Genomic DNA, 20,736 nt, shown 5'->3' with positions numbered 1-20,736 from the left:
CGTGTATATGTATAGTGTTACATTATGTATGTTACATTGGTTGGAGAATGATATCGGATACGATGAGAAATTACAAGTAAACGAGGTATACGTAGGTATTGTATATATTTTTATATCGTCTAATTCGTAAAACCTTCTTATCGATTTCAATTTTACAACTAGAGTAGAGCCACCAGTTCAGAATTCGTTAACTAAACTTTTCATCGAGTGGTGTCTCTACCCTGGTAATGTAGTAGGTAAGAAATATTTATCATCTATTGAACAGTAACCAAAGTTAAATACAATAGTAACCAAAATATAGTAATAGGATAATGGAGATCTGATATTGTGAGCATGTAAATAATCGGTACGCACTATAGTAATCGTTATGCAAACTTTATTCCATAAAGTGCCAACGTTTAAAATTTACACAGGATAAGTTATTAAAAATGTTCGTTATTGCGTTATTAACATAATAATTACACATGAATATTTTTCCTTCCTTTCTATTTTATTTTATTTCAAAGTTTTTTTTTTTCTCCTTGTTTTTCTTTTTAACCTTTCTATTACTTCTTCTCATCATTGTTATTTTTCACTTTTTTTTCACTTTTTTCTCTTCGTTTTTTTTTTTTTTTTTTTTTTTTTTTTGTTTCTCATCTTCATTACAGAACGAACAATTATCAATGGAGGAGAAAGTTTTTTTTTTAAATACCTATACGTTGCCGCGTTTGATTCAAAAGGGGGTAGGGGAGGAAAAAAATACAGAAAAAAGAATTAAATTACAGTTAACTATACGTAATATGTATGTTAATATCATCGTTCGATCAGAGAAAAGATCGAAATCCCAATGAACTTACTATCCGCTTTTACATACAAAGTAGGCATTATCTTGCATCGTTTAATTTGAATAGTAATAATATTAATTCTTCGTTCAAATGAATTTTCCATTACTTTTCCATATTTTTCTTTCCTTTTAAATTTATTAACCTCACAGTTATGAAAAAAGAAAAACCATGTAGGGCAACAACAAGAAACCTGCCTTTTATCTCTTCGCACCAACTCGAGTCAACTTTCGATTTATAAATCCTAGCTTTAAACGTAAAATACATTCAATTATACACGCGAGTCGCGACGCAGTTATATATGTATATATGCAAATATCACCTGTTTTCATCGGAAGTCTATTATTTGAAACAGAACAAAAAAAAAAAACAAGCCATTCGCAAATTTACATTCAATTATTTTTACCAAGCCGGGGGTAGGTGAAAATTGAACCCAACGCCCATATTTAAAACATATATAAGTATAGTAGGTTCTTTGACATGAACGCGAGGATCGAAATAACACTGTTTAAAGACGCTAAGGTATTCTATTGTGTACGATTATTACATGGTTTTAAATAGTCTTATTTAGTGTACAACGTATGTCTTTCTAAAATGATAAACGCTATTTTGATGAGCATATCCATTTATCATTATTTCATATTCTTTTTTTAAATTTATTTATTTTATTTTTTTTGTGTTTTTTTGAATATTTTTAAATTTTTTCCAGTAATTATTATCACTTACAAGTCCGTATGATCGCGAGAACGTTGGATACATGTATTTTTCATTGTTGAGAAACGAACAAAGAGATTACTTTTTTCATGTTAAATCATCATCATCATCATCCTCATCATTATCACCATCTCATTGTCATTATAATCATAATCATCATTTTTATCATCCTTTACAACCACAATATATATATATATATATATATAATTATAAAATACAAAGTTTTGCGAATACCTGTGACAATAATTAAAATTGATACACATATCTCATCACTATACATATACATTGTTAATTGCTATTTAAAAACATGGGCAAATTACAAATCATATACTGTGTATTATAATATAATATTGTATACTACGACTTCTTTTTTTTTTAGATTTTTTAAACGTCATTTTTTTTTTTTTTTCAATTATATTGTGGATGAAAGGTTTGCTCATTCCAAGCAAAGTCTAAAAAATAAGAAAAAAATGAGAATAGGAAAAAAAAAAATGAATTGCATGTAAAACGAAAGATCATACGCTAAACGGAAAAATTACTCTACGCTATTTAAGGTGAAAAACACAAGGAGTCTACATTAATGATAGGGGGGTTTGAGGGGGACGGGGACACAGGGTGTTGGTACCGAATGATTTTTTAATTTTGTATCGCAAGAAATGCGGCAGACACGCGTGAAAAATCCGCGTATGACTTCTCGCGAGGACCCGACGTACAGTTTCAGACGTTGCAACTGGCCATCTGCAGGCAAACCGCTCGTTAACTATTATCATTATTATTATTATCTTTATGGCAGTTGAGTGTAAATGAACGTATTACTAATGTATGCATGTATGTATGTATAACTCGATACGGATACAGTTGAATGATTTTTTATCATCGGAACATCGTTAAACGGGTGGAGGAATTTGAATAATGAAACAAAATTTATAGGTATAGTTTCAGTAGTATTTATATATAGAAGCCCAGTCTTACAAGAGAAAAAAAAAAAAAAAAAAAAAAAGTAGAAATCACCGCACATTTAAAAGGACGGGCAAATGTCGCTTCCGTTACACGTCGAAAAACTAACAATCAGCAGGTTGTCAGTCGAGGTTTTTTTTTTTTTTTGCTTTTTCATTACTTGTTAAATCGCTTGTTTTGTTTCTCTCCTTTCTTTAAATATTGTGTAGTTTATTCATTTTGTTGCCTATATCTTTTCGTTTTTTCATCTTTTACCAAGAAAGTAGGTGTACAATATCATAATATCATATAAGCACAATTATTAGAAATAGTAGTATCTCAAGTTCAAATATAAATCCTACTTTTACTTTCCTATATTTGGTTATTTTAATTTAATTTATTTACGAAAATCAAAGCAGATATTATTAATCGATATTACTTGTTGTTGTTGTTGTTGTTGTTGATGTTGTCTTTATTTATTTCTCTTCCTTGTTTCTTTCCTGTTTCACATGTGTTTAATTATTCCAATAATATTCGGTCAGGGAGAGAGGATCTTTGCGTGTGTGTGTGTGTGTCTGTGTGTGTACGTGTGCGTGTAGTGTTTTGGCTTATTTGTGTGAAAATGTGTATCTTGCGTGAGTGTGAGTGTGTGACCACCTATTAAAAATTCTTAATTGTCTCAACTGCTGCTGTCGCCGCGGCATCGTCTTAAAACCCACTGGCTATTCTCAGGACGCGAAGGGAGAACAGATCATATTGATCACAACTGGTCACGACTGGTCCGAACGTGTTCTACAAGCTTGGGTGGCAGTGCGAACGTATAAAAAGAGACAGGCCGCTGCTAGGTTGAATCGGTGTTGATCGGTTAGTGGCATAATGATGGCTGGGGTTGTTTGCTGACAGACGTGGCGTTTAGATGTTAAGGTAAACGAGAATTGGCGCATCACATGGCATACTTGCGCGTCCATTCGCGTGCCAATTCGTTATACTTCTCCCTGTCGGTTTTGTATATCCTTGCTATCTCTGGCACCAGTGGATCGTCAGGATTTGGGTCGCACAATAGAGAACATATTGACAGCAACACTGCAATTATACAGATTAATCATAATTATTATTCATCATTTTTCACCTTCATCTTTCACTATCAATTATTCAATACCACAAAATACGTCCTTCCATTTCTTTTGCAACGCGTGTCGTACGTGCAGAATGTTTGAACCGAGTTGTTATCGCAACAATATTGTTAACAATATACACTCGTGATATTTGCAACAGATTACCAACTGTGCTAGCAGAATTTTGCCGCCAATTGGAACCGAAAAGGAAAAAATAAATGAATAAATAAATAAAAATCACCACAGTATATATCGTTGAGAAGTCTGCAATCGCAAACCGTGTTGAACAGAAAATGGACACGCGTGATACGATGCCAGAGATATCGAAGATACATCATAGAATTAAAAATGGCAAAATACGTAGTTCGATCACTATAAATAGTTCAAACGTTGCACGAAGTTGGCAATGACACAAAAAGTGCAATAGAAATGGACGTGGCAAAACATAAATAATTATCTATAATTGATCTCTAACACCAAGCAGTGCCGATAAAGAAGCAAATTTAATACAGCTACTATTACATTGTGATTATCTGAACTGCCTGGTCGAGGAACGAATGTTATAGATATATTTGAAATAATTGACAAGGCAAACTATTCGTGTTTATATGGTATTGTTAAATTTAATATATTAAACTATAACGAATGTACCCTTTGAAATAGTAAGTGCTGGCGACCACTGCGATCTTAGTATATCCAAGCAGATACTTCCGTTACTGTTGATATTGGGGTGATAGATTCTGGTTGTGAAAGCAACCTAGGAAAAGGACATATGCGTTGAATAATATCGAACTGGTTATAAGAACACATAAGGTAGTTGGATAAAATTGACACGTCACCGTACCTTAGGAGGCTTGAAGGGATAGTCTGTTGGGAAGTGAATTGTTAAGAAAAATACTCCTCCCTGGTATGGACTATCGGGCTGAAAATATATGCATGACATTTTTTATATGCGACTAAATTTCCACCTACTGTTGATAACTAAAATATATATATAATAAGTTAACGGTACATTATGTAAACTGTGAACATAATATTGAAATGACAATTTGCTGAACTCGTTTTGAGAGATGTGCGGTATGCGATGTAGAACATGAGACGAAAAATGAAGAAATCACAGATTAGATGTTGTGTGAGGATAAAACGATGAATATTGTTTATTACTCACTGGTCCCATTATGGTGGCCTGCCAGTGGAATACTGAAATTAAAGAAAGAAAGACATACAATTGTATTGTTGCGAAAATGTGTAACATGAGAAGATAATTATATATCTAAATGTTTGTTCATAGATCAATTGGCCAGCCAGTCATATCCAAGAAGTATAATACATGGAATAAGAAGCAAGTTCCTAACGAGTTTTCACGTAAGTGTAATTAACATTTCGTTAATGCATTTTAAGCTGAACCGATGTATACAAATCTTAAGACGTAAATAGTAAAATATTTTCCTGCATGAACAAGCGTGTGATAATATTATATGAAACTCTATGGCTAGAGAAAAGAAGTTCCTGTATCCGGATGTCTTATGGATATAACTTTATCATATTTTGAAAATTGAAAGACAAAGTGTCAAGTTTCAACGTTGACGGTTTGTTATGAAATTAATATATGCTTCTCATTTCATACAAATAACATTCTCGGGAGTTGGAAAACTTTTCTCAAGTCTCCGCCAAGATAGGGAGAGGGAAAGGAGGGAAGGGAGAAAAAGATAGATTAGTCGTAGTCTGGCAAAACAGCAATTTTCTGTCCTATTGTCAAGTCACATACTAACGATACCCAAGAGGATGAGTCACATGGCCCAAGAATAAAATACCATGACATGAAAGCTGCTGAAAGACTTTTGAAGCCGGCTGAAATAGTTTCAAGCACCCGATTCATTGGTGTGCGGATAATGAACTTGGTTTCAATCTCAATTGAAAATTAAAATGCAAGTTTATAGGCAAAGTTCGTTAGTTGTTCAGATAAATATTTTGCGTTCAGGCAAGTTGAAAGCAAATAAGCATTTCTGTAAAGATTTTCAAACTAAGTATCTGGTCAACATCGTGCCGACCAGTCGAAAGGGAATCAAGTTTATTTTATAATTGGCATTCAATACCAAAACCTGTTGCAATATAAACTAAAAAAAATGTAGAGAAAAATAGTTTGAAGAGCAGGTATTGGTAAGTAGTGGGTGTCGACTACCACATTGGTCTGAACTATTTATAGATTCTATATGAATGCTAGCAAAATTCTTATTTAAAAATCCAGGTTATCTGCCGTAGTAAAGGCAGAGCTTTTATACATCAAAGAAGCATTCATCCTAATAAAGGTAACGCTTATAAGTACTTGCGCATATACCGAGCAGTCAGTTATATCTAACCGACATGATTAAAGACGCATTTATGTGTGTTATTGAAATGTGTTGCCCAGTAATGAGTTTTGAAACAATCGCTCTAGCTCTTAACAAAGTTTTCCTTATATTATTTGAGAGCTCATTTCTTACAATCCACAGTTCAATTCATATACTTTATTCTTAATCGCCTGAAATTTGTGTTCAAGACTGACCAGTGTCAGACAAAGAATACTTAAAACTTTTGCTATGGTGAGATATATAAAATTGCCAAATTTTTGAAGCTCTAACATTTTTCAAATCGTGAAGTTAAATTTAAGACAGTCGAAAAGAGACATCGAGGTACACTTGGCAAAAAGTACAAGTCTGCAACTGTTGATTCTGAACTTGTAAATTCGAACAAAGATAAATTATATGAAATATATGAACAATGGGTGACATTTCTGAATCACACAGACAAGTAATGAAATCTCTAGCTGCAGTTGTAACACCTGAAACTTTAAGATTTCAGGTGCAGAAAAATTGAGTCAGAGGAAGAAAGATGAAGATGTTTTGGGCGAGGCAGGAAGCGAAATGAATATGAAGGAGTCAATGTCGACTTATTGAAAATAAGGTGGTGCAGTTTGTAACTTACAATCGTCTCCTACTGGACCAGCGGAGCATTGTGCAGGTGGATCCCTTCCCAGATCCTGGAGTTCCTGAAATGTTAAAAAACAGAGTTAAGTGCACTTGTAGAATTTGCCAAATCAATTAGCAGCTAGATCTATGCTTGATTAAATCGCAACGCCACTCGATATCAATGACTCAGAATGTTCCAGAACATTTTCTGGTTATTCTACGAGTTGACCATAACAATCAGGTCCAGAGATCAATGACGTCACGATAACGTTCCAACTGGTTCTAAGCCACAGAAATGACACAACGCCAGCGAGTCTTTATTCAAAATGGCAAAGATTTTGTCGGAGGAAAAGTAACGATGATAAAATATTAGTAAATTTGTTTTATCCGGACAGCGATTGGTTTATTGCGCGAACTTTGCAGGTCATGGAATTGGCGTTTATGGGGGTATATTCTTTTTTCTCCCAGTTTCAGAGTTATCTATAGCCGTGTATATAAGCACATGTATATGGATGGATATATAGGTGTAGGCATATACAGACATATAACGCAGGGTTTTACGTTACTTCCGGCTATTTATCGGCCATCTACCAAGGATTTATCGTATTTTCACTGTCATTGTGGAATAATCACAATGAAAATAATTGACCGAGCAACACGTTGGGAATACAGTGATTTGAATACGCGATGGGACAGGCGATAAACGAAAGCACAATCGGGTAACGGAGAGTCGGAACGGTGAAAAAAAGGGGTAAAAGCCAACATGATTTTCAATGCTGGCTCACATTGCTTCACTGCAAAATTGTTAAGGGCGTTCAATTTGATTTAACGCACAGCACACTGTCCGCGGATACTTTTTATGAAGTATTAACACTAGGAATCGTTGACGTACCTTATTAATTCGTTTTAAAGCCATTTGATGGACTGTGTATTGATATAAACTGGCTGAAACCCAGACAACGAAACCCGCTAGCCAAGGATCTTTGATTAGGGATTGCAAGATGGCTGCCTTCTAAACGTCGTCTCACTACGTCGTTCAAGCTATTGTCTGCATGCCACCTTTTACTGGCCTCCACCGACTCGCCGGTATCGTTCAACGCGGGGAGAAATTATCGGAATTTCAAAAATATCCGTTAGCCGACTAAAATCCAACGGCACTATCGATTCGATCAGTTTTTATTCACTTCTTGATCTCCAACTCGATCCAGACTCCACGGATTTCCTTCTACCGGCGAACGCGGATTGTAGAGACTTTCGCGTTATGCGCCGCCCGACCGGCAGCCGGTCATTCGGTTTCCCGCCATACCGACGCGGCATTGACACTCGTCGAATATGGCGGCTACTTTTATAAAATCCTCATTTCACGTAACCAGCATGACGTAAACAGATTTTCAAAGAAGCCTTGTGACGCGCAACCGCGTATTTCACACCTTTCTCGGCGTGTCAAATCTTTTTTTTTTCTCTCTTCTCTTCTTTTTGCGCGATTCGGCTGCACAGCATTTTATTAGACGAGTATTCGAAATGTCTTTTCAACCTGCATTTAAATTACGTTCTATTTCTGTAACATGCGATATTTTTCGGAGGGATTAAAATTAGGTAACTCACAAGTGTGTACGTCATCTTAAATCATTTTTTTTTATTCGAAGTATCATACAATTCGTCAAATTCAGTTTAAAACTATCGAGTCCTCCTGCAGCGTAGAAGAAAAACATTAGGTATTTATTAATAAAAATATTCGATCATACGGAACAACGTTCTTCGGTAATATGAATTTCTACGAATGTATATTGCGGAAAACGACGCGTAATGTGTATGCAGTGGATAATATTACATCTGTATCCATGTGGAGTGGATTAATCGATGATGAAACAAAACGCAAAGAACAGACGTCACGCGTGCCACGATGCGAGGTTACATAAACCGTTAACAGGAAGGAAAAAAAATAAATAAATATAAAAATTAACAAGTCTAAAGGCGACGAGCGTCATACGGTAACGGTACAATAAGGCATGCGCGATTTAACTTGCTGAACCGAAGTAAGAGAGGCGAAAAAAGTTATATCAAAAAAGAAAGAAAGAAGTGGGGAAAAAAAAAGAAAGAAAAGTAACAAACCCCGAGCTCTTTGCTGCGTGTAAATTGAGTTTTATGGCGGAGCAGCGTAAGGCGGGCGAGTGCTTCTGCAGCAGACGAAAGAAAGGCACAGGAGGTAACAAGCCGAAGCCGTCGAGCAAGAGAAAGCGGCAAACGCTGGTGCACAATCCGGACGAAGAGATATGGCACGAGCCGTATATGCACTGCCTTCGTAAGGAATTTTCGCAAAAGTCGATACCGTGCGACTCGAAGATCGAGCTGCCGTGGCGAGACATCGCTCTCCCACCTGTTGCCATGAGGATCAGGCCTAACGTCACGGTCAAGGAGGAGCCAGTCGAGGAGGCAGCTCAGCTCCGGGAAATCGGCGGCGAGGACAGCGAGGGAGTCGATTCGAAGGAATCGACCGGGAAGATGAAGCTCCCGTGGAACGACCTCCTGGTGATGGACACGGTCGCCCCGCAGCCGCGACTCCGGGCCGATGGTGCGCTCTGCGATTCGACCCTGGAGATACCCTGGGAGGATCTCGCCTTCGAAAGGCCGGTTGAAATACGCCCGATGCCGGAGGAGGAGCTCTGCGATTTAGACGACGTCGAAATCCCCTGGGAGGACATACTGCTCCCCGCAAACATCGTCATCGAGGCCAGGAAAAAGAAGCACCCCTCCTCCAGGGGCCCACCGAATTATCTCTCCGCCAGGGGTGGTGCATGTTGCGGCGATAATCCCTGCTGCACAAAGGCCAGGCGAAAGTGACGTGGAAATTTTTTAAAATCATGAATTGTACGTATGTGACAGAACGACGAGGCTGAAGTTACTAACGTTATCGTATCGAAACGTTGTAATAAAAATTACTATTTTGAAACTTTAGAATAACTAAAAAGTTGAATTTACTAAATCTGAGTTTGTTCATGCTTCATCAATGGTTTCCCAAATTTTAGAGAATTCTAAAGTTGAAAAATAACGAGTTTCTATAGACGCATTATTACAATAACGTTATAAAAACTTCAGCCTGTAACAGAACGATATTGCAGTTCGTCGCTTATCAACGATAATGTCTCGGTTGCATATCGCGGTCTGATGTTGGCAGCGATTCGGTTTCGTATAACGAATTATCGAGGTGCGAGCCATACAATCGAAATCCTGCGAGATCCCGTGTTTCGCTCCGCTTGCTTGTTTTTTTTTTTCTCTTGCAATTATTCACATTTTTCTTTCTCCTCTTTTTTTCTCCCTCCCGAATCCGTGCGTCTGTGTAACAAAGTCGACTGTACCCTCAAATTGGAAAGTCGTCATGACAGAATGCGACGGTTTTAACGCCCGCCACACTACCATTTCTCTCCGCGATCCTCCGTTTGGTCAGAGTCTCGCCTCCTCCGGCCTAACCTCGGTGTCCTTGAGCCAAATTACACCACTCGTCATCGCTGCTACGGACTCGGAAGGCGATTATGAAACCTCCAGCGAAGGTCATCACAGTCCTCGGGCAGGTGCAGACTGCCGCAAACCATCGAATAACTTAGCTCGTTCTACCAGCGGTACCATCGTCCCCCAGTTGGTAGACGCCGTCCTGTTTCCCGATGAAGATAGTGCCGCGCAAAATGAGCTCACAGCTGCCAGTAACACGATCGTAGGTTAGCGTTCTCCATTCACGATCCTCGCGACTGATCCGGTATCCTTCTCTGACTGTGAGTCCCTATAATAACGCATGATGATGAATGAGATAAATGATGAACTGCAGGCACCTCTGACTCGCCCAGGATCGATTTCCCGGAGCGTCAGACCCCGTCGATGGGTTCCCGCAACCCGAGCCATCGGAATGAAGGGTCGGAAGTGTCATCGAGCACGAGTGTCGATGTCGACGAAATGAGCCTGAAGCGAACGGAGTACTTCGTGGCTCCAAAGGTCGAGAGCGATGCGAACAAGTCGGAGTCCCTGCCTGTGATCAGGGTCGCCACACCCTGGGGATCCTACGAGTATCCCGACGTTCACATACCGGCGGAACGTCTGGTGTCCGACTCGCCGGTTGACATCAGGGAAAAAATGCGGCTGATAGCGGCGTGCATGGACGGTTCGAATTCCTCCGGCACGACGAGATTTCACGACGAATCAAGACATTCCCTGTTTCCGGAGTTATCGGAGGATGCAGACGCGAGTCCACGATGCAAAGCATCGACAGATCGCGCGAGCGAAGTGGAAATCAGCGGCATGTATTGTCGCCCTGTTTCCCAGAGTTCACGCTCTGCAAGAATAAGAGTTGTCAATAGTCTCAAGGACTCCGCCGAGGCGTTGAACGTCCTACCGATCACAAGGAATTCCAAATTTGCTTCCGATTACACCTTTTCACCGAGTCTAAGTGGCGCTAGTATGCCACCTGCGACGCCGAGCAACGAACCTCTCAGTCACAAATGTTCAAGTTTATGTCACCGAGAGTTGGAGTCCCAGCGTTTGACAACGACGAACAAGTCGTACGATCCGCTCTCCCGCATAGAAGGGGAACTTGGACCGCTACAAAACGAGCTCAGCGAAATTCGCGGCAAGGTCAGAGCTCTGAACCTCGACTACAACCTGTCCTGTATCAATGGCATGATCAAGCTGCCCAAAATGATGAATTGGACGAGGTCCGATATCCTCGGAAACCCTGCATGCCGACCTCAGGTCAAACCTGTCAAAGACGATTTCATTCTAAGCGACTATTTCCGCGCAGATGACAACCCTGTTTTTCAAAACGAAATGGAGGCTCCGAACCTCCCAAGCAACCACAAGGTCTCGGATTTCGACGGGACCAACTACGCGACTTATCGATGTCCGTTTGTCCAGCTGTTGTCCGCAGCTACCGAAGTCAGCCCGACGTTCTACGGCTTGAAAGACCTCATCGAGGCCAAATCGACTGAAAACACCCTGAGTCACCCTGGCGTGGACATTGGCGTGCCCGTGGATGAGATTGGTGGCTCGGAGAATTGCAAACAGGAAATGGAATGGCCATGTTTCACTTCTCCACTGGGTTGTACGGACCGAAAATTGTCTTCGGTTCATATTTGCACAGCATCGCCTCCGAGGCTTGACAATCCAAAACCGGAAGTCGGAACCCTTGAAAGTGAAAAAAAGGTGGCGGAATCTTCCGAGAATCATCCGACAGCACCGGAAATCCGACTTCCCGACTTTTTGGACAGAATTTGTATAGTTCCGATCTCGTATATTGGCCCTATGCCCGATCCTCCGGCTGAACCGGTGTTCAGTTTTTCTAGGCCAGAAGAAGCCGCCGTCTCTAGAGCCGGGCACAAAGTCTTGAGAATCGAGCATCCTGATGTCCCCTTCAATCGTCGAGACCAGAGAGGCAATCGGAGTGTCGAGACGTCGTCGAGTTCTTCGGGTACGGTTTTGACCTGTGAAAGGCCAACGGATCGTAGCGAGACGTCGATGTCCTCTAGGAGGGAGCAGGACGATTCTTCGAACGAAAGTTCACTCTGCAGAGGGTCTGATAGAATAGGGCTGAAATTTGTAAAAAGGAGTTCGCGCAGTCATTCTTCGACGTTTGCACGGAGGCAACAAGTCGGTACTGAAGAACCATTTGTTATACGAGGGTTAATTTGTGGGCCGGAAGATTTTTTATGACGGATAATACAATAATTTTTATCGAGAATGTTGTCGTTCTATGCTTGATTGATGGTATCTGAGTGTTTTATTCTTGAATACATACGAAACGAATGTGTATAACACAAACATATATATACTTGGTTACATATGTATATAATACTCACGCTACCTCAATTTATTAATTAATCAATCTCAAAGGCGAGGGTATATGATCCCAGCCATTGGGTTGGCATAAATTAGAGCTGCGTAGTCCGGATCGTAAGAAAGATGCGACATAGCTGGAAGAACACCAGTAGGTACCGCTCTCCAATTTTCCAGTGGAGGATATCTGCATTGACGTCGGCGAGTTACGTCACGTTTTTGTACCTCGATCTTTGTGTTAATAACCGTATGGGGGGTTAAACTGTATAGCGACTTCAATCGATGAAATACGACGGAGTATATTTCAACGCAATGGATAACGAGCTTTATAAGTTGGTTGTATATGCAGGTAGAATTTTGAGACGATGGAATCCGTCACTTACAGATATTCACGTTATTCCGCCTGGATTCAGACCTATTCAAATTTCAATATAGAACCACCGGGAGAAGAAATTGTACGCTTATCGAACCATTACACTGATCGTTCATCATTCATGTATCTATAACAGAACATGACCTAAGTAATGACAATAAACGCCTGTACAGGTTTTCCTATTCAAACTGAAAACTCGGTTTCAGTCTACTGGTATTATTTGCCAGTGAACCAATTAATTTGCACTACTAATTGAAGCTGAAATTGTAGGCGATAATTGCTAACAAATTAATGCCGTTGTAACATTAGTAGTGCAAGTGTATGACAAAAATAAGAGAAAAAGAAATAACACGATGGAGCCCCGCATTATCAAATCATCCGTTTGAATTTACCTTTTGCAGGCACGTTCATTTTATGTGTAAAGGTGAAAGCCGCGGCACGTCATCACCGATTATCAATGCCAGATACCTACGTACTGATTGTCACAATTATGAAAACAGCATGCTTTTTCTGTATATAATATTAAGCCAAGCCTGTAAGTGAGAAATTGGATTGGAATTTATAATATTTTATGTTTAAGTTTAAGCTTCTCCAAGAGTCATATTCGATTATTCGAAAAGAAAAACAAAAGGCGAAAGCCTTGGGTTCACCCGACGGTCGGAAGGAGGAATTTCGACGTTACCGACGCGGTGAAGAAAGTCGAGTGGTGGCAGCACGGTCGGCGGTGGGGCGACGTTCGCAAATCTACATTCGCGTGACGGGTGGCGGCAGTGAACGAGTGACGTCGTGACGGTGCGCGTCGCGACCGAGAACGAGCGAGCGAGAAAGAGAAAAAAAACAGACAGAGAGAGACAGAAGGAGCGACGGATGTTCTCGGCGAAAATGGCGTAGTCCAGCGAGTGTCGCGACGTTGAAGCGACGTTCCTCGCGATTGGTAATACGGCCGAGGTGCCAAGTTCCGAGTAAATGCCGGGCAGTCAGAAACAGTGCCGTGGCAGCAGCGAGGCAGTGACAATCGCCAAGGTTCGCGATACGAGAGGAGTGAACGAAAGAGTCACGGCTCTACCTTTTTTATTCCATTAATACAGTGGTGAATTAAAATGGAGTAAAGGGATGAAGAGGCAAGGGGGGGATTCGCGTGGTCAATAAGCAATCGTGTGATCTCGCGGAGTGTTTCTATGCTCCGTCAAAGATGCCCGACGTTCGCGACGAACGGCGTTATTTGCGATCCTTTCTTGTTTACCTTATCGAACCGTTTCGAACCAAGAGCGTCCTCGAATGACAGACCGAAATCTGTGCTTTTAACACTCGACGACAACGACGACGACGACGACGTATCGTGTGAATCGTACCTGCTGTGAAAGTGCTAATCGTTTGCGACGCGCCGTTTGAACCGTTATTTTAAACCGTCGAAAACGCCGTCCCGACGCCAGCTTATTATAATCGCAATACGATCGATCGGCGATACCTACCGATTAGTTTTACCAATTACTCAGCAGCTCCGACGATCGGACAACTGACAGATTGACGACCTTGCAACAGGCTTAAGATGGCGCTGGTTCTGTTTTGACGTACGGACTTGTCGCCTCGACGCCGTTCTTCTTACAATCGAAACCATCGACGACTGGATTTTATCACGGTTTTTGGAGTACCGATTATGAACAGAGGATTCTACGTAGCCTGTGCACCGTACGCATATCCGGTGAGTATTCATCCCCCCCTTCATTTCTATCCTCGATTCATTGTCTCTTCGAATGTGGTACGATCTATGTATGCGAGTGTGTGTGTGCATTTTTTTTTTTACACCGCACAACGCGGATTTGCCTTTATTATCATTCTTATTATCTCTGCCGTTGTTATCGACGCTATTTGGGCTCCGGAAGTCAGATGATTGTATGTACTTATGTACATATTGTATCGCTATTGATACATTTCTTGTCGTTTCATTTTCCGGCTTCGATGCGTACATCGCGGTGTGGTTGACATTCAGCACGTACGATTCGACAGCTTTCAACACCTGGTTATTCGTCGTCGTCTCGTTCGTTCGTTTCACATGGCTCGACTGCTACGATAGTTTTGTCTCTCGATATGAAACTAGGCAGGCAACTGCTTTCTTACGTCACAAATCCCGTCTCTTGAGTCACGACCGCTATTGTCCAGGATACACGGAGAGGTAAAAACCGGGTGAAAAGTCGCACGGAATTTAATACGGCATGCACACGGTGTATATTAATTTGCGTAACTTATCGTCCGAACGTCAGTACGTTATACGAAAGAATACCGTTGCGTTGATCTCGATTACCTCCGACGAAAAGTTTGCATTACAAGTGTGAATTTTAATGTTTTAAAAAATATATGCCGCCGAGACACCGGTGAAGTTAATATCGTAAAGCATTCAGCCCCGTATTAAAGTCTGTTGTAAAAGGCTCTCGAAGGACGCGTAAAACTTGCAACAGACTTTATAAACTCGTTGACGAAAGACACGAGCCGTAATTAGCTGCAGCAGACGAGAGATGAGGAGGAGGGGCGATGCATAAACGAATTCTCAAGAATGCATGTAAATTATTATATTAAAAGCCTTCGATTTGTACGTGTTTCAATTTATGAACTACGGAAACGTGAGATCGATAGTCATCGATGATTTTTCAAGCGACAAAAGCAGTCGGCGGTCTTTTGTCGTGAAGCGATGAATTGTCAAAATTTTCAGTTCCCAACCTCCAACCAAGATTCCAACTCTCCACGCTAGTTTTCGATCAATTAAATCCCTCCCCCCTCTCCCGTTATCATCCTCGCCGTCATGAGCGACAAGGAAACGCTCCCCCTTCACCCAGGGGATAAAATTTCTCCAAAGATCGTCGGAATTCCCGAAACTTTATCGTTAGAATCAACGGGAGTATTGTCGGACATTGCTGCCGAGGCCGATCGGTTTGCAGAAAATCATTCAAAATCATCAGATTCTAAGGTATTCATTAATTAATATTGCGAACGGATCGAAGGTTGTTGATTGTATATTTTACACTGCCTGTGTCTTTATCGTCGTCATCGTCGTTTCATTACTGCCCGCAGGAGAGTAATAATAATAATGATAAGAGTAGGAGCCGCGGGAACAGTAAAGAGGGAAAAGGATTCTTTCGTCTCTCAAAGTTTCTTTCACGGAATCGCATAATTATCGGCCCTGGCAGCAAAGAACCAGAAGAGACTTCGATCGGTTCTTCGAATACCGTGAAGACCGGCTCATCATCGGTCTCCAACGAATCTCGGACAAATTATTCGAGCCGAGTTCCATCCAGAATGTCGAGTATCGGTAGCCACTTCAGACGGTTGATGAGGTTTAAAAGCAGTCAGAGAAACGTTAAAACCGAGGAGCAAATTGTCGTCGTTTCATCGGTCGAACCCTTTCCCGTGATTTCCGAAAACGGGGGAATTGCGTCGGGTGCGTAATTATCATTATCATTATTATATTTGTTGATAACCAAATTAATCAATCCATAATCGCCCTGGTACAACGATAATTATAGACTTCGATCAGAGATCACAGCGTCCGTACAACGAGGATTATGATAATAAAAATGTAGACGAACGTGTTGCTGCGGTGGCGGAAAAATTATCAGAAATTTCTAAGACGATACCCGTAATTATCGACGATGCTGTTGGACCGCCGCTGTTGCGGTCGTCGAGTAAATGAAATATGTATAAAATTTATTTCACGTTACGTAATTGGATGTCCAAATTTGACTACTTCTTTTATTTTAAAAAATTGTTTTTTTCCTTGGTCCTGTATTCTACATAAATGGGAGATCCATACGCTGATATACTCGTGCGTTAAACCCGTGACGGTTTTTGATTAACAACAGCGATGGCGATGGAGGACGTAGTTATCGGAAATTCCGCGACTACAATTCCCTTGATTTCATCCACGGTCACTATTACAAATCCTCGTGTTCGACAGAGAAGTTCGGGAAATGATACAAGCACGATGATCGTTGCCGATGAATTTGATGTCATGGACGCAGCTAATTTGGAAGGGTGCGAATTTGTTTAATGATTCGTTATGTAGCGATATTGATTAAACGCCTTTATTTGTTCAATCATTCTCGCGGCAAGTCAACGGGTCTCACGTATGTACTATACTTAGAGCCGAGGTCCACGTGCAGTTGGATAGACGAACTCGTGACGCCCCTGAAATCCGATCGGATCATTTTATTTATCCTCAACAATCGGAAGAGTCACGTGTCGAACCGAACGTGACCCAAAATAGAGCCGAAAGTCGCCGTGAAGTAGAAAGAAACGGCTCAATCATTGGAACAGTCGGGTAAGCGTAGACATTGCGTTGAACCTGATCATTACCTGCAAAGGTGGTTAATTCTTCTGGCAAATATTGGAAGATATTAGCAATCAAAAAAGACTGCAGGGGATCAGTGATCTAGACGACGATTCGGTGAACCGAAGAACCGTGGAAGGAACTTACTGTTAGTCCATTGGTATCCAAAAACTCTAGCAACGTATGCAGCTGATGATCCTATAATGCATAAGAGACATAATCATCGACGATAGACAAATCTCCTCCAGGCTGAAGTTAGTAACGTTATAACGTGTAGCGAAATAACGCTAGGGGGAAAAAATCATTAGTTGGTTTTTCAAATTATAACTATAATTTTTTTTATCAAGATTTACTGAATATATCGGCAGACGATCCCAAAGGTACAAAGCAACAATTTTCCCTAAACGTTGATTGTTACAGTAACTTTACTAACTTCAATCTCATAAATCTTCCGTAAATGCCGTCATCCTATTCTGGTCTCAGCATTTTCATAACAGTATGAGGATACAAAAATGCCTTCAACCAGCTGCAGTGAGGGAACAAATAATCTTATTGTTAGTTAGTTAGCTGACTTTATTGATTTCAATGGTAAAAAAAGGGAGTCAGGTTTTTCGAAGTTATCGCGCAGAGTGATCATGTTCCTTGTGAAAACTTACACCGTATCTTGATGGAGACCGTAGACCACAAAACAGAGTCCAAAGAGAGAGAGAGAGAGTGAGAGCGAATTGGTCGGGTTCCTGCAGCAGGACCTGCGTCAGGATCAACTTTGAGCCTGTGTATCTGTATATTTCTGGAGTCCCCGGAGAACGGCGGAAGGAATATGAAACGATGTACGATTCGTGGTAACTTTGAGTAAAAAAGAAAGAACCCGAGTCTGCCATTTTTTACCACTACTGATATCGATGTCGTTGATAGATGGTTGCGGATGTCTCTCATTTTCTTTATTAGGAGACTCACAGGCTTTTATACCCCACTGATTCTCTATTACATTCAAATTCTCTCTATTCATACAAAATCTAAGTTTCGATTTTGCGAGTGTGGCGCGAAGGAAGAAGTAATTGAAAAAAAAGCGCACCTAGACAGGCGACAATTCGCACGCTCCAGTTTCTCTTTCTCTGATATACATATCCAGTGTCTTTTCTATCTTTTTCTCTTTTCTCGTCGACGTAGACGTCGCATGCGATTCTTCCGCGTTGCGCGTATTCACGCAGCAATAAATGCGTGTGCATCCGTCGTCTCCTCGAGTCAAATTGCAATTCGATACTCTGACGCACGCACACGAACGCGCGTTGATACTTTTGGTCATCGTTTGTATGAATACTATCGTGTATGCGACTGCTCGATTTTCGCGACGATCGCCGCTGTCATGACACCGCGAGTAAGCGAGCCATGCATGCGATGCGGTTTCTCTTTGCGTTTCGAACCGCGAATAATACTGTACCGTCTACGTGTAGGTGAACACATGGGTAGGCACACACATGTTACACGTGCAAATGTATAACATATTTTTATACAATGTAACGCGGTTATCTACGTATATGTATGTATACTTGTCGAAACAAGACGGTAAAACAATACGAGAAATGAACAAAAAAAATAAAGAAAGAAATGTAAAAAACATATTGCTAAATCGAAAAGTTTAGGTGATATGAAATATATATATAAATATGTGCTGTACACGATGATTACGTTGTGGAGTAAGAAGAGAATGATAGTTTTGAGAGATGTTGAAAATATGTAATTATACATCGTATACATGTATATATAGAACTTTTAATAATCGCGCACATTTTATACGCGCTGAAAGGTACGAGTAACGGTATATTCATATATGTATGTATATGCGGTTGTTGGTTTACATTTGCAACTATATCAGGTTATATTATTATTATTATTGTTATTGTTATTATTATTATTGCTATACCGAACTACCTATCCTCATATAGTGCAGGTAATCCAGCACGGGCGGAAATGGTTTCGAGCAATAACTGGACACGAGATATACGAGAGTGGCTTATGAACGGTGACGGGAATAATACGCGTAGCACAAAAGAAAAAAAAGAAAAATAAATTTGATCGTGGCCTAATTGCAAATAAGATCTGCACCGAGTCATTATTATCGCGTATATTATGCAATGAATATATTTCGTTTCCTTCGACTTTGCTGAACGGAAAAAAAAACTTATTAAACTATAAAGGTGTGGGTATATATATATATATATGGAGCATTCCCCGTCAAGTCGACGGGTCATGGACTTCACCGCCTCGAATTTCGATGTCGAATGGATTTTTTGGTTTGCTTCGGTAAAAAAATGTTATCTCTAATTTTTGAAAAATCTCGCGATAAATATCCTTTACATGAAAATGGAAATTCTTAAAATCCTGACTGAAGTTGAATGCCCCACATATATGTGTAAAATAAAATAATATACATATATACGTCGTGGAGAGTGAAATTTCATTTTACATCGTATCCTTGCATTGTATAATGTGTAGGTAATATAACATTGTCAACGATTATTATTGTTGACAATATCATGGCACGGCTGGGAATCCTCGCTAGCTTTCACCGTCGTTTATAATACCGATGGCAATCAGCGCCGGAAGTGAGCCGTACGAATTAGGCTTTTTATTACTTTCAAAGATATCACATAGCCGCTGCTGACGAGATCGTTAAACAACTTTGAAAGTCATTTCTTCCGTAATTTGGGGCATATTATATTAACGTATGTACTAGCTATATTGGTAGTCGCATTATCGTCGTAATCATTCGGAGAATATTATCGTTTTTTAAAAGTGTATTTCCACAGTTTTACATTTTTTAATTTTTTTTTGTATTTTCTCCACCAACGAAGAGAGCAGAATTCCAGAGTCGCACGCTCGTTTATCTATACTCAGTTAGGTAGGTAATTGCAAAAATCCCGTTTTATTCGCTGAAACGAATTCAACGCTAGATTTTCACACACCTTCGTTACTACCACGTGGCTATTACGCGATATTCTCGTGTCTGACTCATTCGTCTCGTCGTTCGTTCGGTGTCTAGATAAAGTCTAACGCATGATGTGAGGTGAGGTGGTGGATAAGTAGCGAAGATATCGGGTTCTGCAATTTTGCATTATTACAAATGCGTGCCTCAGAATGATTGTTTATTAGTTAGAATCAATTCAACTCGTTTCAAGAAAAATCGTATTATCTATAAGAGTGCATTATTAACATACTATTATTATTTTCGTCATTATTCTAACGGTAAAGTTGAATTGGAATATTTATAATAAAGTTAATTACAATTTCTCTCTTTTCTGTTCACTTTGAAGTATCATTGCGCTGAATCACGAGTAAAATAATAATACCATACCTGCAATTAATTGAATGAAATTTATTCTTTTTACGTTGCAATGCTGGAATAATTAATTCTTACCAAAGTCAGTACAGAAATCTAGGATTTATTTAACACGCGTTAACCTGATGATATATTTATCAATGCACGAGAATAAATTGCTAATGGTACACGCAAAATTTCATCCGTGGTTTTGTTTCTTATGTTTTCTGGCCGAAAAATTAAAGAAATGGTGGGACCTACTTGTGATAATTTGGAAAATTTTGTCCCGCGATATTCTGCACAGTTACAACCACGATTAGCAGCGAATTCGCGTGTTATATATAGGTATATATGTGTAGGCGATGGTCGTGT

At 40.1% G+C, this 20,736-nt stretch overlaps 3 protein-coding genes across 3 annotated transcripts in view; 2 read left to right on the top strand and 1 right to left on the bottom strand.

Annotated features, from left to right (window-relative positions):
* Positions 1-431: 431 nt before the first annotated feature.
* eff (ubiquitin-conjugating enzyme E2 eff) lies at positions 432-7,760 on the bottom strand. Its single transcript, XM_046635531.2, has 6 exons — positions 7,427-7,760; positions 6,551-6,614; positions 4,755-4,786; positions 4,431-4,508; positions 4,238-4,343; positions 432-3,554 (listed from the first exon to the last, which is right to left on the bottom strand). Exons 1-6 carry the CDS (start codon positions 7,448-7,450, stop codon positions 3,415-3,417), a joined length of 444 nt encoding a protein of 147 aa, XP_046491487.1. The 5' UTR covers positions 7,451-7,760; the 3' UTR covers positions 432-3,414.
* A 588-nt stretch (positions 7,761-8,348) lies between these two features.
* LOC124223495 (uncharacterized) lies at positions 8,349-9,427 on the top strand. Its single transcript, XM_046635504.2, has one exon. It carries the CDS (start codon positions 8,680-8,682, stop codon positions 9,373-9,375), a length of 696 nt encoding a protein of 231 aa, XP_046491460.1. The 5' UTR covers positions 8,349-8,679; the 3' UTR covers positions 9,376-9,427.
* A 4,070-nt stretch (positions 9,428-13,497) lies between these two features.
* jvl (javelin-like) overlaps positions 13,498-20,736 on the top strand; it is a 63,170-nt gene continuing 55,931 nt past the window's right edge. Inside the window, exon 1 of the mRNA XM_046635431.2 lies at positions 13,498-14,426. Within this exon, the coding sequence (XP_046491387.1) occupies positions 14,382-14,426 (45 nt within the window). The 5' untranslated portion in view covers positions 13,498-14,381. The remainder of the gene's footprint in view (positions 14,427-20,736) is intronic.

The sequence above is a fragment of the Neodiprion pinetum genome, chromosome 1 (assembly GCF_021155775.2).
Source record: "Neodiprion pinetum isolate iyNeoPine1 chromosome 1, iyNeoPine1.2, whole genome shotgun sequence".
NCBI classification, from domain to species: domain Eukaryota; kingdom Metazoa; phylum Arthropoda; class Insecta; order Hymenoptera; family Diprionidae; genus Neodiprion; species Neodiprion pinetum.
Note: the sequence above shows the minus strand (reverse complement) of the source record. Positions and strands in the feature narration are given on the sequence as shown.